Source organism: Atractosteus spatula, chromosome 8 (genome assembly GCF_055471065.1).
Source record: "Atractosteus spatula isolate fAtrSpa1 chromosome 8, fAtrSpa1.hap1, whole genome shotgun sequence".
In the NCBI taxonomy this organism is placed as follows: domain Eukaryota; kingdom Metazoa; phylum Chordata; class Actinopteri; order Semionotiformes; family Lepisosteidae; genus Atractosteus; species Atractosteus spatula.
This window is the reverse complement of record NC_142713.1, coordinates 61,649,436-61,664,129: the sequence shown is the minus strand read 5'-3', so window position 1 is coordinate 61,664,129 and position 14,694 is coordinate 61,649,436. Positions and strand designations below refer to the sequence as shown.

The 14,694-nt window shown below is 40.3% G+C and overlaps 1 protein-coding gene across 3 annotated transcripts in view; it reads left to right on the top strand.

Annotated features, from left to right (window-relative positions):
* Nucleotides 1-881: 881 nt before the first annotated feature.
* nr1h4 (nuclear receptor subfamily 1, group H, member 4) overlaps nt 882-14,694 on the top strand; it is a 30,999-nt gene continuing 17,186 nt past the window's right edge. The window contains exons 1-4 of one of the 3 annotated variants that reach the window (XM_088924387.1): nt 882-981; nt 4,125-4,258; nt 8,180-8,554; nt 13,988-14,128. In XM_088924387.1, coding sequence (XP_088780513.1) covers nt 4,162-4,258; nt 8,180-8,554; nt 13,988-14,128 — 613 coding nt within the window. In that variant the 5' untranslated portion in view covers nt 882-981; nt 4,125-4,161. Of the gene's footprint in view, nt 982-4,124; nt 4,259-6,551; nt 6,827-8,179; nt 8,555-13,987; nt 14,129-14,694 lie in introns of those variants that run through there. The other 2 variants (XM_088924389.1, XM_088924388.1) reach the window with 2 other exon arrangements.

Below are 14,694 nucleotides of genomic sequence, written 5' to 3'. Positions count from 1 at the left end.
AGTCAGGAGGTTATGAGAGCGCTGGTCTTTGGCCAGTTCTGTTAAAGGAGGGTTAACTCTCAAGTATGAGGTACTCTACCCCTCTGGATTTGTCATGTTAGTATCAGAATGTGATTGAACTACTGAGAAGTTACACATTGATATAAGCTGTGAAGAGAGGGACACCCTGGATAAAGTTTAGAACTCCATTTTCGAGAAATCTGATGACGATGGCCTGACCTATATTTATCAGTAGGGGGTAAACATAATGCTAAACTTAGTTTCAAAAACGTAAAATACAGAACAACACAAACTAATGTGCATGACCAGTTCGACACTTACCGCGCTGTCTGCCACCGAACTGGAAGTGCTGAAACCACAGGGAGGCCTTAGGAAAGCTCAGTCCTTGTTTTTTAACTTTATTTAAACGCTATTAAAGGTTTCATCCTGCATGGCACATTGATAGAAGTGTAATTATACTAGTTATAACCATTACATACAAATATAAATAAAATGCTTTGATCAAATTTTCGTTCAAAATTCTATTAGGGTTTGCTATGTGATATGCAATGAAAATAAAAAAAAAACTAAATCCAGGATGTGGAAAGTAGTGGACTTGCATTGAAATCACAGTTCATTTTGTTAGGGGTCATTGCAGACTTTGATATTGTTACAATAGGATGATCTTTTTAATTCCCTGTTAAAAAGTTTGGCTGCCTTTTAAACACGAGGAGCTGGCTGGGGGAATGGCAGCTGCAGACCTACAGTGGGGCTTTACTGGAAAAAAATGAGAGTTTAATAAATAACCACTGGCCTCTTTCTCCCTGACCCTAGACAGTCGCAGTGGAGCCTTGGGCTGGAACAAATGTTCCTAGTGGTAAATACTGATAGCATTAAAACAATGAGGACAGCCAGAGCCCAGTGTGGAGCAGCACACCACAGGATTTCCAAAGCAGGCAACCAGCAAGGGAAGGTAATGTCTACTGTCTGAAACTCTGAAAGGTAAGACTGCTCTGCTGTTGGAATAGTCCCAGCCCGTGTAGCATGCAATCTGGAGTCCCATGTGGCATTTTAAGGGTTGGATTTAATTTGATGTGGCAGTCTATTGAACACTGTAATGTGATAAAAAAAAAACTAATTTGGAGATGAATGACTGCTGAGCCATATTTTAACTGTGCCATAACATTTTTTTCTAGGTCATGCACTTTGATTTATTTTTATTATGATGTCCTGCTTGATGGAACTGTATTTTGCTGAAATGCCATACACTCATAACTCAATATTTCATAAATCATGACTTGACTGAAGCAGAACGCTAATGGCAGAGAATCACGTGGGCTAGTAGGACATGTAATGCTTAATGTTCATATCATGGAGGTTTAAGGGGATACAAACAGATGCGGTGCATAACTTCAGTTTCTGTAGAAATGTTGGTAATTTAGTCTGATTTAGATTTAGAAATACTGTATATTGCACTGTGTAATCTATACAAAAATATCCATCCATCCATTTTTCTAATTGCTTTATCCAAGGGTAGCCGGGCAATCAGAGACGAAAGGTAGGCAAAACATACTTAAATACATTGTAAGAAATATATCATAATATAACATCACTTTATTAGCCTTTTCAATTTCTTCTTGCATTAGGAATTCATCTTTTGCATACGCCAGCTTGCGCTCCATGAGACAAAGACACACAGACAGGGAGAGAAGCTTGGGGTCAGTGTGCAGAGCTAGCTGTTGTACAGCACCCCTGGAGCAGTTGGGGTTAAGGGCCTTGCTCAGGGGCCCAGCGAAGTAGGATTCCTCTGCCAGCTGGCTGCGGGATCTGAACCGGCAACCTTCCAGTCACAGGAACGGATCCTGAGTAACAGAGCCACCACTCCGCACATATAATGTGCTTACGTACACAGTATAATAAAACAATATATAATGATTTCACATATTATAGACATTCATTTCAAAATGCATTCCAAAGAAAAAAAAACATCTGCTCACAATATCAGTTCAACTGAGAAGCCAACCATTATTAAGAAGCAAAATGAAAGTAAAAGGTCTGTGGACCAGTATTTACCTCTCCGGTACAATGGCCTCAGCATTTACTGTACTCATTGTAAATTGAAATACTAATAAACAATATAAGGGGTATCTCTAGAAATATGATCAACTGTATATCTGTTCTATTAGAACTGACTCTTATTCAGAGATGACTTTTATTCTTCATGGTTACTAACTGAACCTAAACGAATTTCTTCAGAACAACTGAACATAATGTACCAGGTGTTACTCTTGTTACTCATATGGGAACTATATACCTGTATAGAATGTACTCAGAGGAGCTTTCATGATTAGTATGTTTATTTGAGTGGAGGTACTTATGAATGGGGTATGTAATTCAACAGGGGACGCATGCATGCTTTCATATACAGATTAATACTATGCAGTAGAGAAGTCTTAAACACAAGTACAGCTCCTCTGACAATTCCCATTAAACTCCTATTACCTGCATGTGTGTTAAGGCTTCATGGTGTACAAGATACTGAATGTGATAAAAGAAACTACAAAAGTTAATACTCTTGAACTGCTAATGAGATGCAAATTATATAGTATATTCAGATTTTCAGAAGGTTTTGGATTAGGTTCCTCATAAAAGATGAACTCTCAAACTGCAGATTATAGGCATTCAAGCAAATCCATATGCTGGGGCCCTGTGTTCTCTTCCTGGGGTGCTAACTGTGTGGAGTTTGCATGTTCTCAGTGTGTTGGCATGGGTTTCCTCCACGTTCTCAGTTTCAAAGACATACCAGCAGGTCAACTTCTGTTGTTTTTGAGAAAACTGGCCATGGTGTGCGTGTGTGTCTCTGCGCGTCGGCACCCTGCGATGGACTGGCGTCCTGTTCAGGGTGTGTCCTGCCTTGTGACAACTGCGTGACCAGACAGACACCAGCTTCCTTGCGGCTCTGTATTGGATAAAGCCCTAAGGAAATACATGGATGGACTCACAATTTGGCTCAATTGAGCATTGAATGATCTGCTTCAAATTCCTTTTACTAGTCAGTTTTTCAGTAATGGTCATCGTTGCAAAAGTCAATGACCCTGACAGACTAAAAAACATAATGCTTTTTGGTTTTAAACAGAGAAGTCTATAAGGAGACCTAATTCAAGTAATTCCAATCCTTAAAGACATTAACAAAATCAATCCGATTGACATTTTCAGAATAAACAGCAAAACACGAAAGAGATAAAAGAAAATTGGAATAGGAAATTAGAAGGGCTTTTAAAACTGAGAACAGGAAACGTGTCTTTACACAAAGGGTTGTGGGTGTGTGGAACACATTATTTGGCTGTGCTGTCAAAGCCAGTATCTGGGATTCATTCAAGTGATGAATGGATGATTTCCTCCGACTCTAGATATCAAATGAGCTCGACAGGTCAAATGGAGGAGACACTGTTTCTCCAGGACCGGGGCTGGGGACTCATATTAATGGTTGATGCAAGAATTAGAATGGACCTGAAATGATATCTCCAAACCTTACAGGATCTTCCTCCTTCACCTGTCAGAATGAAACAAAGAATCATTATTGCATCTCCCTGTTGTTGTATCAATTACAGAACAATTTCTTTGTATTGAGTAATATTATACTGTAGTAACAGCATGCTTATTCTTGGAGTCTGTGATGTCGCCCTGATGGGTTTTCACTACTGAAATGGTTAAATAATTCTGAAGTTGTCAGTCCATTAAGCCAGTTCGTAAATGAGGCTTCAGGCATTTTGAGAGTTTTAAAAGTTTTAAAACAGAATGTTCCCGTGAAATAACTATCCTTAAAACTGTGTTGGTACTGAAAAATAATAGTTCAGAAAAACAGTGCAAAACATGTTTTCGTGAAACTTCGTATTTTATTTAAAAAATCACGAAGCGATTGTTGCATTTGAATTTGTTTTTCCAATACGACTTGAAGAGTCTTAAATTTTGCTCCAACTCTAAAATGTCAGGTTTTATTATAAATGGTGTTTCAGTAAATTAATATAACTGGAAATTCTGTATACACCAGATGAAAGCGTGACACACGTAGAAGGTGACATTTCTCCAGTGCGTGCGGTTTTTAAGGACACTTGGAGAAATGAACACGTCTTTGTGTCTCGCAGGACTGTGCTGCTAGCGTGACCTTCTCAAGCCAACTTCATGAATGAGTGGGCGGGCTCGGATATTACTGTGGTGGGTCAGCTCCAGACGCCAGCAAGCGATGGGTTCCCCTTGTCGGAAAACTCACAGTTCTTCGGTAAGGAATGACTTCTGCTGTGCGAGGGTGTCATTGTAAAAAACCTCGTGTGATTCTGTGGCAGTGACCTCATCCTGTTTGCAAGGAATAACAACAACCACAAGAATGAAGTGTAGTCTGTAAGGATTATGCAGTGATTTAGTGCTCTGGACGGGGTCTTCCTGGCCACAGGACGAGGAGGCCGGGACCCCCATGAGGAGTATGCCGAGTGTGGAGTGACCAAGGGGCAGCTGCAGAGGCGGAGATGGGGTGGAGGAGGGAGGCTGGAGACGTGCGCAAGGGAGATAGGAGGATGACGTATAGTATAGTATGTATAATGTTTAGTTGAATGAATGTTGACAGCAGCGATAGCGAATTGCTGACAGGTCAGTCCGAGTGAACTGGGCTCTTGTCAACTCCCCCGAAGTTTCGGGACTCCCCCCGAATCAGGAACCGGAACAGCACTGAATTCTCCGACAGAACCCCGGTCTTGTTGAGGTCTGGCCGGGCAACACGCGTGACAGACCGTCTACATCAAAGCTGCATTAGGTGCCGTATCACCATCGCAGGCCAAAACAACACTGATGCCGACAAAAGCTACAGCGTTTTCTCACGAACTGTGTTCAGCTCCTAAAAGCAAGCGAATGAGATTATTAAGACAGTATGGGACCAACAGGTTCACGAACTAATTGCTTTTCAGTAGCGTGCTCGGGGTTTGTGCTCTTGTGTCCCGAAGCGGAAATCTCGATCAAATGAAAACAGTTCAAAACAGTTCAGCTTTTATTCTTTCCCCTCCACCGCTGTGCCCAGCTGCACCCCAGAAAAGAAGAGCATGAACACACTGCTTGCATCTGCGCTGACAGACAGACATGAAAGTGAGAGATCTTAGACGTGTGTGTCCTTTTAACTTACACTTCAGCTGAAGTGGATTCTGAAAGGCTGAACATAGGCAACATCACAGACTTCATGTTTTCCAAAGAAAATACGCTCTAGGTTTTGCATTAATAATCTTTAAAGGGTTCGTTTCACATCTAAGACTGTCAACGTCCAGCAATGTAAACCTATTTTTGATAGTCTGCATATTTAAAAAGGAAGATGGAAACGACACACGGAACACTCATTAACAAGCATGGGAGAATCAGTTTATCTATTGCAGTTCCTAATGATTTATATCTTGATTAATTCTGCTTGCTAAGTATTAATTTAATACTTACTACAGACACCACTGTCGATTTAATACCCCAAGATGTGACGTTCATCAGATGCGTTTTGCTTTGGTCGCGTCTGCATGGCGGTGCAAAGCTGTCAAACAACAGCCTACATTTACCTTTTACTCAGGCCCATAAATCTCAGCGTGGCGCTCCCTCTGGGCTCGGACTGAAGCTTGATCACCCTGACAGCTATCTGCATTAATCTCTTCCAAAACAGCCTGCTCATTGACAGCTCGGAGCAATTTTGTTTTAAATGGAGATGTGCAAATGTGTTTAAGATTAACAGCCTTGGGAAGAAAAATAACATTGTCCGTAGTAAACTACATACTATCACTTCATGCTGACCTGATAAATCTGGGGTGTTTTTCCTGGATACTTACTACTCTTAGTCAGTTAAATCAAACGCACACTTAAGTAACTGCTGAAAACGCAATAATTAGCAAAATGTTCACAATTAAATTTACAACAATAGGATATTAATGATTTCAATACAAATACTAATGATTGGTTTCCTGCTAAAATATTTTGTAGCCACATAAAAATGGCTGTGAAATGTAAAATTCTGTAATGTATGAAATGTAATGGTATTCCAATATTTTGTGTCCATGATTTTGATGTCATAGATCACACAACCCTCCTACAGTATATGGATAAATAAAATCGTCTGTCCTGGTCAGCTGAAAATTTATACAAGATCTGAGCGAACTAAAACTTTACACAGGTATATTCTTAGCTATTCTGCTACACCACGTTATTGGCCTGTTATTGACTCAGCATTGACTCAGGAATGTATTTTGATCCTAATATCCTATTAAAGAACACATAGAAGCCCAGGTCTGTAACAGTTTTAAAAGCATATCCATGTAGATATCTCTTGCATTAAACGAAGTACTGGTGTGCATTATTATAGCTGTACATAAGAAACTGACAAATTCCTATACACAGATCAGAACACCATTCCGAAGAGCAACGGATACCACACAGAACTATTGTACTCGGTGTTGCTTGGAGTCAGTTTGTCCGCATGCAGCATCCATACTGTCACACAAAGACATCTGTATAATATTGATTTTGTAGTCATGCAGCCCTGAAAATGTCTTAAAAGTTAATTAACAACTTTGACAACCTTTGATCACTTGGCTCGCATTCTTAGGTACTAAGGTGCTACAGTAAAACTGAGGCGATGAGTCACACGTTAGCACACACTCTACTTCTTTACGATAGCATGGTGCCTACAATGAATGCGCTTCTTAATTTCAAACTGCTCTGGACGGGGTGAGTCACAGCAGCGTCCGGACCAAGGGCAGTCACTCCTGAAAGGGACGCAGTTTCTGGGCGCTGACTGTCATGGAAATGGTACAAGAGAAGCCAGAAGGAGGTCAGTGTTAGTGTTAGAATGGAGGACTCCAAACAGAAAAAGAAATGTCTGCTTCTTCCTGTTTAAATTATTGAGTTAAGAAACCTAGAACTGCTCTAGATTCTGCTTTGTTGTGATTATAGCTAAGTATTAAAAAAGTAGCTCATGTCTTTGATTTTGCTTTTAGGAGGCATGTTTAGAAATTGGTGGAAAGTCAGTCTAAAGCTGAGTATCTGAGACTTGGAACGGATAACCTGTGTTGGTGTTCTGTGCCATTTCATATCTGTGCTGATATGAGAACTAGAATTCATGTAACTGAACACTTTTTAGGGGGTTTCTGATTGAAGTGTTTTTTTATCAGTGCTAAGTGGTTATTTAAAAACAAATGTGTCTTTACTTGTAGAGTTATGTGCCATGTTGTTGATTACGTCATGCCAGGTTTATTTTATGAGTAAGTTATATGTGAGCTTCACCAAAGAAATTCAATGTAGTTTTTTAAATGCCAATAAAATAAAAATAAATGTATTGTCACCATAATACATCCAATACCTAAACACTTTATACTTACAGTGAGCATTTTTTAAATTTTATTTCTTTCCTGTTGTTTCATGTTTTCTCTTAGTTACAGTAGGTCAATGTCAGATGAATCTGAAATACAGTATAAAACAAAGCATAAAACATGGTAAGGTTGAAAAGCAGTGGTAACCATGGTAAGGTTAACCCATTTCAGTGGTGAGTGATTGCATCACTGAATACATGCCAGAAAGAAGAAAATACAGCTGAGAGGCCTTTTTATTCCTTTTTTCACGATTTCATAAGTTTCACGACCATATTTAGTAGATTGCATTACATAGCATTTTTATTTGGATTTGAAAAACTCAGTTAAGGGTGGCAGGTGAACAGGTGTCCGGTCTGCATGCACACCGCCCTGAGGGACACCAGCCACGCAGCAAAGGTTAGAGTTTAGGGGCTGCAAATACCACTTCTACAAGTTTTCTGTGTGGAATATATTAATAACATATTAACAGAGCAATATAAATGTGATAATAACTGAACTCATTTGTAGATTAGTTGCATGTTTAGTGCCAAAAACCTTAATCCTGATCTCACACCCTAACAATAACCCCAAGGGTTGCAAGTAGCTTTTTACACCTGGAACGCTTTATACATTTCCCAACAGGTGACATATATTTACTTACAGGCTCTAATTTTCCGAACGAAACTGTGACCAGATGTCCAGCAGTGGGTGCAGAACTTGAGATGCAGTTTCTGATCTGTGTCCTAGAGAAACAGGGGCACACAGTTACCAAGTGCCTCTGCTCTATGGGCTTAACTTTCCTTTGTGGTTTTTTGTTTTTCCTGCTGGTGGCACAGACTTGCTGGCAGATCAGGGCAGCCCCCTGCTGCAAGACCCAGAGCTGCTGCCCTTTCCCAGCTATCCCAGCTATCCCAGCATGCAGTTCCCTCCAGCGCAGCCGCCCATGGCGTCTCCACCTTACTACTCCAGCCAGAACTACTTCCCAGCCTATTCCGAGGAGTGGTACTCTCCCTCAGGGATGTACGAACTGAGAAAGGTGCCCTGTGAGAACAGTTACGATGCAGAAATGGAGGATGGCACCATGCCAGTGTTCAAAAGGTCAAGACAAGGGCCCCATCCTGGCAGGATCAAAGGGGAGGAGCTGTGCGTGGTGTGTGGGGACAAGGCCTCTGGATACCACTACAACGCTCTTACATGCGAAGGATGCAAAGGTAGGGTTGTGCTTTATGACCTCTCCCCTGTGCTGTGAAGTGAAAAGCTGAAAACACTAGCGGGTCCATACTGTGAAAATCTGTTTTCATTTATTTGCTTTAAAAAAAAAATCTTACTTTACTTTTAAAAATATTTACTTTGTATCAAGTGGCAGGGACTGAAATTAAGTACTATTAGTCATAGCTCCACTTAGAATGTACTGCAGGAAGGCATTCATTGCAAGACATCAGTCAGCCCTATCTACAGTGTATGTACTGTACTATCAATGCTGGATATGATATGTTAACAAATACTGCTAACTTATTACCATGCAAGGTACTGCTGTTCTTAAAAGAAGGCAGAGACACATATAACTGAATTTACTATATGAATTCTTACTGCACCCGTGAAAGTATCTCACAGAGAAAGTATTGTTTTCCTCTGATCTCAGTGCAAATGAGTGTTTGGTTGAGCTCAGTTTGTCGGGCAGTGTGGAGGAGTGATGCTGGATTTATAGCTGGGAGGTTGTGGGCCCAAATCCTGGGACTGAAACATGGCTGTTGTGCTTGTAACTTGTGCAAGATACTTTGCTCAAATTGCTCCAGTAAAATACCTCCTGTAGCTGTGCAAATGGGCTCAAATGTAAATTGCTTGGGATAAAAGCATCTGCTAAATATAGCTGTGTGTTCAGCTGTTTTTCAGTATGAATAATGACAAGAAAGTACTGGAAGACTACTTCAAAATCTGGAACAATGTTTATTAGCTGACAAAGCTGAACGGTTGATTTCTGCAGTGCAGGCACATTGGCACACTGTCTCAAACTAGCACATGCTTTTGTTTAACAGTAGAAAAGGCCGTACCTTCAGAAATTAATACATTGCTAGTGTCTTCTTATTTATTTTTAAGATGAACTCCATACAGAAATATAAATCAACCAGAAATGGACTTTAGCATCCAAAACTTGCAATGGGTGAAAATCTTTTTCAACACATTGACAAATAAAGAACAACCAAGATTTTCCACACTATAAAAGTGTAAGTCTAATAAAGAGTTAAAGAAATATTTGAATATCATTAGAGCATTGCAAGTGTCAGAATACCAAAAGTTATATTTACAAAATGGGAATGTGCTTATATTTGATTGTTTATGGTACCACTGTAACGTGGATAGCATGTCCATCAGAGAATGTTTCTGCTCTCAACGGAGGGAGGAAATTTAGACTTAGTTGTTCAGTGTTGTACCTTTTTGCTTGCAGTAAAGCACTTCTTCCCTCTGCTGAAGCAAACATGACCTATGATAAGTTAAACTGGTCCTCATTTCTGCTGTAAACCACAGATGTCATGTTTGCCTAGTTTTTTTGTTGTTGGGGGTCAAATAGATGTTTACTGGACCTTGGTTATGCGAAATCTGTGATCAGACAATTGACCTTGGACTCATGCGTCCAGATAAAGGATGTTGCAAGGTCCTACTTCAACGAAACCCCCTCCTCACCCAAATAAAACAAAACACAGAGAGGCCTCAGAAAGCAACACTTTTTCCCTTGAAACAGTGGTGATCAAGGTCATTATCTGTCCTTTCATGTTTTCTCGTGTTTGTCTTATAACATTCCAAATTTCATGTACAGAATAATTGCTCGTTACCTCAGTGCTCATGGGGCGGTGCTGTAGCTCTGTGGCTCAGGATCTGCGCCTGTGGCTGGAAGGTTGCCGGTTCATTCCAGGGGCGCTGTACAATGGCTGACCCTGCGCTCTGACCCCCAAGCTTCTCCCCCTGTCTGTGTGTCTCATGGAGAGCAAGCTGGGGTATGCAAAAAGACAAATTCCTAATACAAGAAATTGTATATGGCCAGTAAAGTGATCTTATCTTATCTTTTAGATGGACAACATATTTTGTGGGTGTAGGATGCCCTATATTATCAATATATCCAGAGCTTCCCATTTTTGTTCCAAATAGGAAATTTGCTATTCAGAGTCTACCAGTACTGTGTTACTGTGACAGAGGAGAACCGCAGTCACAGTCTCTCAGGATCACTTCACAACTAGCTGGCACAGAAGACACTAAGGCTCTGCGTATTTAGCCAGATACAATATATGCCAATAGGCCAGTTTTGTTTTCTTTCACACTATGAGGAACAGTGAAGGAGTCCTAAGACTATAATCACTTGAATAAGTAGTTACTTTAAGCTATTACTTTATTAAAGCTTGAAGATGAGAGGAGGCCAAGTGGCCCATGTAACCAGTTTGCTAACTGTTCTGAGAATCCCACTTAGCTGTTTCTTGAAGGAAGCTAGGGTATCGGCTTCAACAACATAGCCAGGTTGCGTGTTCCACACCCCCACAACCCTTAATGTACAGGTCTGCCTCCTGTTATGGGGCTTAAAAGTATTTCAGACTTGTATTATTTAGTTTGGTACACTGGGTGATGCTGAAGTTGTGCTTTAGGGATGACTTTGTCAGCGCTTTTAAGGATTTTGGACACTTGAATTGGGTTCCCTTGTAGTCTAGCTTATATGAGCATAGAAGTATCTATGAGCAATTTTGTTTTCTCAGTTCTTGCTAGTGTATTGAACAATTTCATATAGAAGTTACTGATTTTTGAACTTTTAACTATATATGATAATATTTTGTTTGCCTTTTTTAACTATACTGTAAAACTTAATACATTGTTGGCCTTTCTCATTACTTCCCCACACTGACTAGAGAGGAGGAATGTTATGTGTTAACATAGAGACCTGTTTTTCTATGGCTCTCCAATTAGTGTCTCCCATCTTATATTTTATTTATTTATATCTGCACGAAATACTCTGCCTTTGTTTATGTGAAACATCATCTGCCAAATTCTTACTCAGTCCTTTATGTTCTGAAATTCTGTTTGAATTTCTTTTCCTGTTTCTACAGCATCTGCAGGTCCTTGTATTTCTGTATTATATACAAATTTGACAAGTTTGCAGGAATCTAGATTATTCATAAACACAAGGCACACCACCACAGCATGTACATTCGCCCTTCCTGTGTTTTCTGTCCATTGCCTTAGACACCTAGAGCTTTCCCCTTAAAATTCATCTTTGAAGTGAAGCTTTCACTTTTTCAAAAATAAAAAAATGGTCAAATAAAAATAGTCCATATCATATGTTCTGCTTGTATCCATGACTGCAATTGCTTGTTCAAAGACACTTAGGATGTTAGCTCAGCCAGCCTTTTCTAAATCCATGCTGACTATCCCCCAGAATTATATTGCTGTCAAAAACCATGTTTGAGAACCTGCTTAGTCTTGGTTAAGTTAAAACAGCAGAATTTTTCATACATGTCTAACAGGATAGAAGATATAAGTCACTTACAACTCATACAATAAGCTGTTTCAAAAGAGCTCATAAATGAATGGAAACTACTAAATAATCACAGGATCAAATCGTTTTGATGAGCAGCATTTATAAACACAAATTGTACCACCTCACTCTTTGCCTTTTGTGATGAATCTCCTCCTGAGTGGTACTGTGCCTCAGTTTAGAGTGATTAATTTATGTCCCAGTCTCACAGCCAGGAACTGGGAAGATCAAGGTCTCAGACTGACTTTCACAACGTCACACACTAAGTCAAAGTTGTCGCTGGGGTAGTGACTTATAAACTGTTATGTACATTTTGTGCACAGATTAAAAAAGTGATAACGGGAAATCTGCATTTTGGTAGACAGGGCATTGAACACGATAAGATGAACAACTTGCATTTCTTTAAATTAAATGAGTCAATTGACTTGATTCACTTTTTGTATTTGTTATAAACAAACAGTGAAACAAAAGGCTTGGAACATACAGTACCTGTAGGGTGGTCACGTCCTGGTAGCAGCTTCTAGGAAGTTTGCTCACAGTAATTACAGAGAGGGACCCTCTGCCCTCTCGGAAGATGTAGATGACATCCCTGAATTCAATTATCGAAAACAAGGCATCTCTCCCACACAGCTGTTATACTACTACAGTAGGGATTGCAACTATTAGCCATCAAATAATTATTTTGACTCACGTTATAGTTCTTATCTCTGTGGTCACAGCAGGACAACACTGTCTCTTTTATGAATTAATGTAAAATACTATGTTTATGTGATTTCTTTTCTATGTATATGTATAATTACCAGTTCAGATTTGATACAGATAATTATTGTTCCTGAATATTTGTATTTAGAATTGCATATGAGCTATAAATGATAACTATGAATGTGATTCCCTTTTTGAGCTTCAGATAATGTAGTAGTTTAATGAGTGCTAATATAATCCAACATTCCTAATTCATGAAGCAGTGCAGGCACGCTATGTCTTTCTCCTTTCTTAAAGCTTGCTACAACTCAGCATCACAGTCTTCCATGGGCAGAGTCAGTTACCCCTCTCCTATTTCTCCTGAATAACAGTAGGAGAAACTGAGCTCCCTCAGGGCTATGCATTTTTAATGGCTGCCATTCTCCTGATCACCAGGTGGAAGGATGTATAATGACCAGTTCTGTCGTCCTGTCACATACAGAATTTGGACAGACAGACGGTGGAACAAGTAAGGAGGCGTAGCACAATGATTTCTCAGGGGACTCAATTGTTGAATGGTTTTCCCACGTACTAATTAAAGGGCATAGAACAGCTACTGTATATAGAAAGAGAAGTAGTTTCATTCTGAATACTAGAAGCATTGCAAAATGTTTTTTCCTTATTTTGTGGTGAATAAAACATCAAATCATTTTACTCTTTGACCAGTTGGAACCATGTTCCTCTGGCAGTGAAGTGGAGTTGTGGTTAGGCCTCAGGACTCCTTACCTGGAAGGTTGTGGGTTCGAGCCTCAGGCTGGACCCTTGAGTAAGGCACTTCACTTCAATTGCTTGTCCGATTGCTCCAGTAAATACAGACTCCCCATCTGTATGAATGGGATTTGCTTTAGACAGATGTGCCAAATTTATCTGTTAAATTAATAATCGTTATTCGATCTTAGCATGTTTTATACTGATCTTAGAGCATCCTGACAAATGTTAGAAATAGAGGTGGACCAACTATGAGTTGTGGGTTTCTGTGCTAACATACTGTAGGTGAGTGCTTAGCTGTCCTTATTTAACTTTCAAAACATGACACATTTTTAATATGCCAATTCATTTGGCTGACAATGTCATGTAAGCAACTTACAGTACATGTGCACCTAATTGCACAGCTGGGTATTTTATTGGAGCTGTTAGAGGGAAGCAGCTGGCTCAGGGTGTCTCCCCTGGGGTTAAACCCACAGACTGACCACTGCATCACACCACCGTCCTGGATATGAGACTGAGATGCTTTACCTGAAATGGGAAATCTGAAGATTTCAACACACGGCCGTCCATAAAGCAGGCGTCTCCCGATGCGGTGTCTCAGTGATTTGGGGTTTGTTGCCTTTCTTCCACACCGGACTCCTGAGACCTTCACGCCTCACCTTTCCTTTTCATCCCCAAGGCTTCTTCAGGAGGAGTATCACCAAGAACGCGGTCTACAAATGCAAGAATGGGGGGAGCTGCGAGATGGACATGTACATGAGGAGGAAATGTCAGGAATGCCGTCTCCGGAAGTGCAAGGAGATGGGAATGCTGGCCGAGTGTAAGTGTGCTGGGAGAGGCGGGAATCAGCCGCAGGGGCAAGAAAGACAGGTCAATGCGTCGACCACAACAGGGTGTGTTAGGACATAGAATCCACATTTATAGACAACAGCAATAAGAAAATCTCTGACCTCTTACAGCCTGAGCTAAACAAGACCATCAGCTTGGATTGTAGGGCAACCGGAGCCCCAATTTCTCACATGCCTATTAGCCAATTAGCCTAATTTATTTTTAAATAGTATTTTTTAATAACATTGTCTTTATTGAGGACCAGCCTCAGTAATTTGAAAAGCCGTACAGTGAAATATTTTTGAAAGCATTGTCCGTTTCAAATATGCCTATATATTTTCCCAAGGCAAGAAAAATACCGTAGAAAAATGGAAGCTGATTTTAAATGGGCTAGTGATCACAGTGTACTCCCATTGTGTTGTGACGCATGTGTCTGCTGCAACACAAGGCTAATTTGACCCTACCAAGGGTACCAATAGATATGAATATTGAATGGGTATTGAATACGAATGGGTGAAGCAGTTTCTCACTTCCCCACCTGAACTGCTGGTGCAGAGT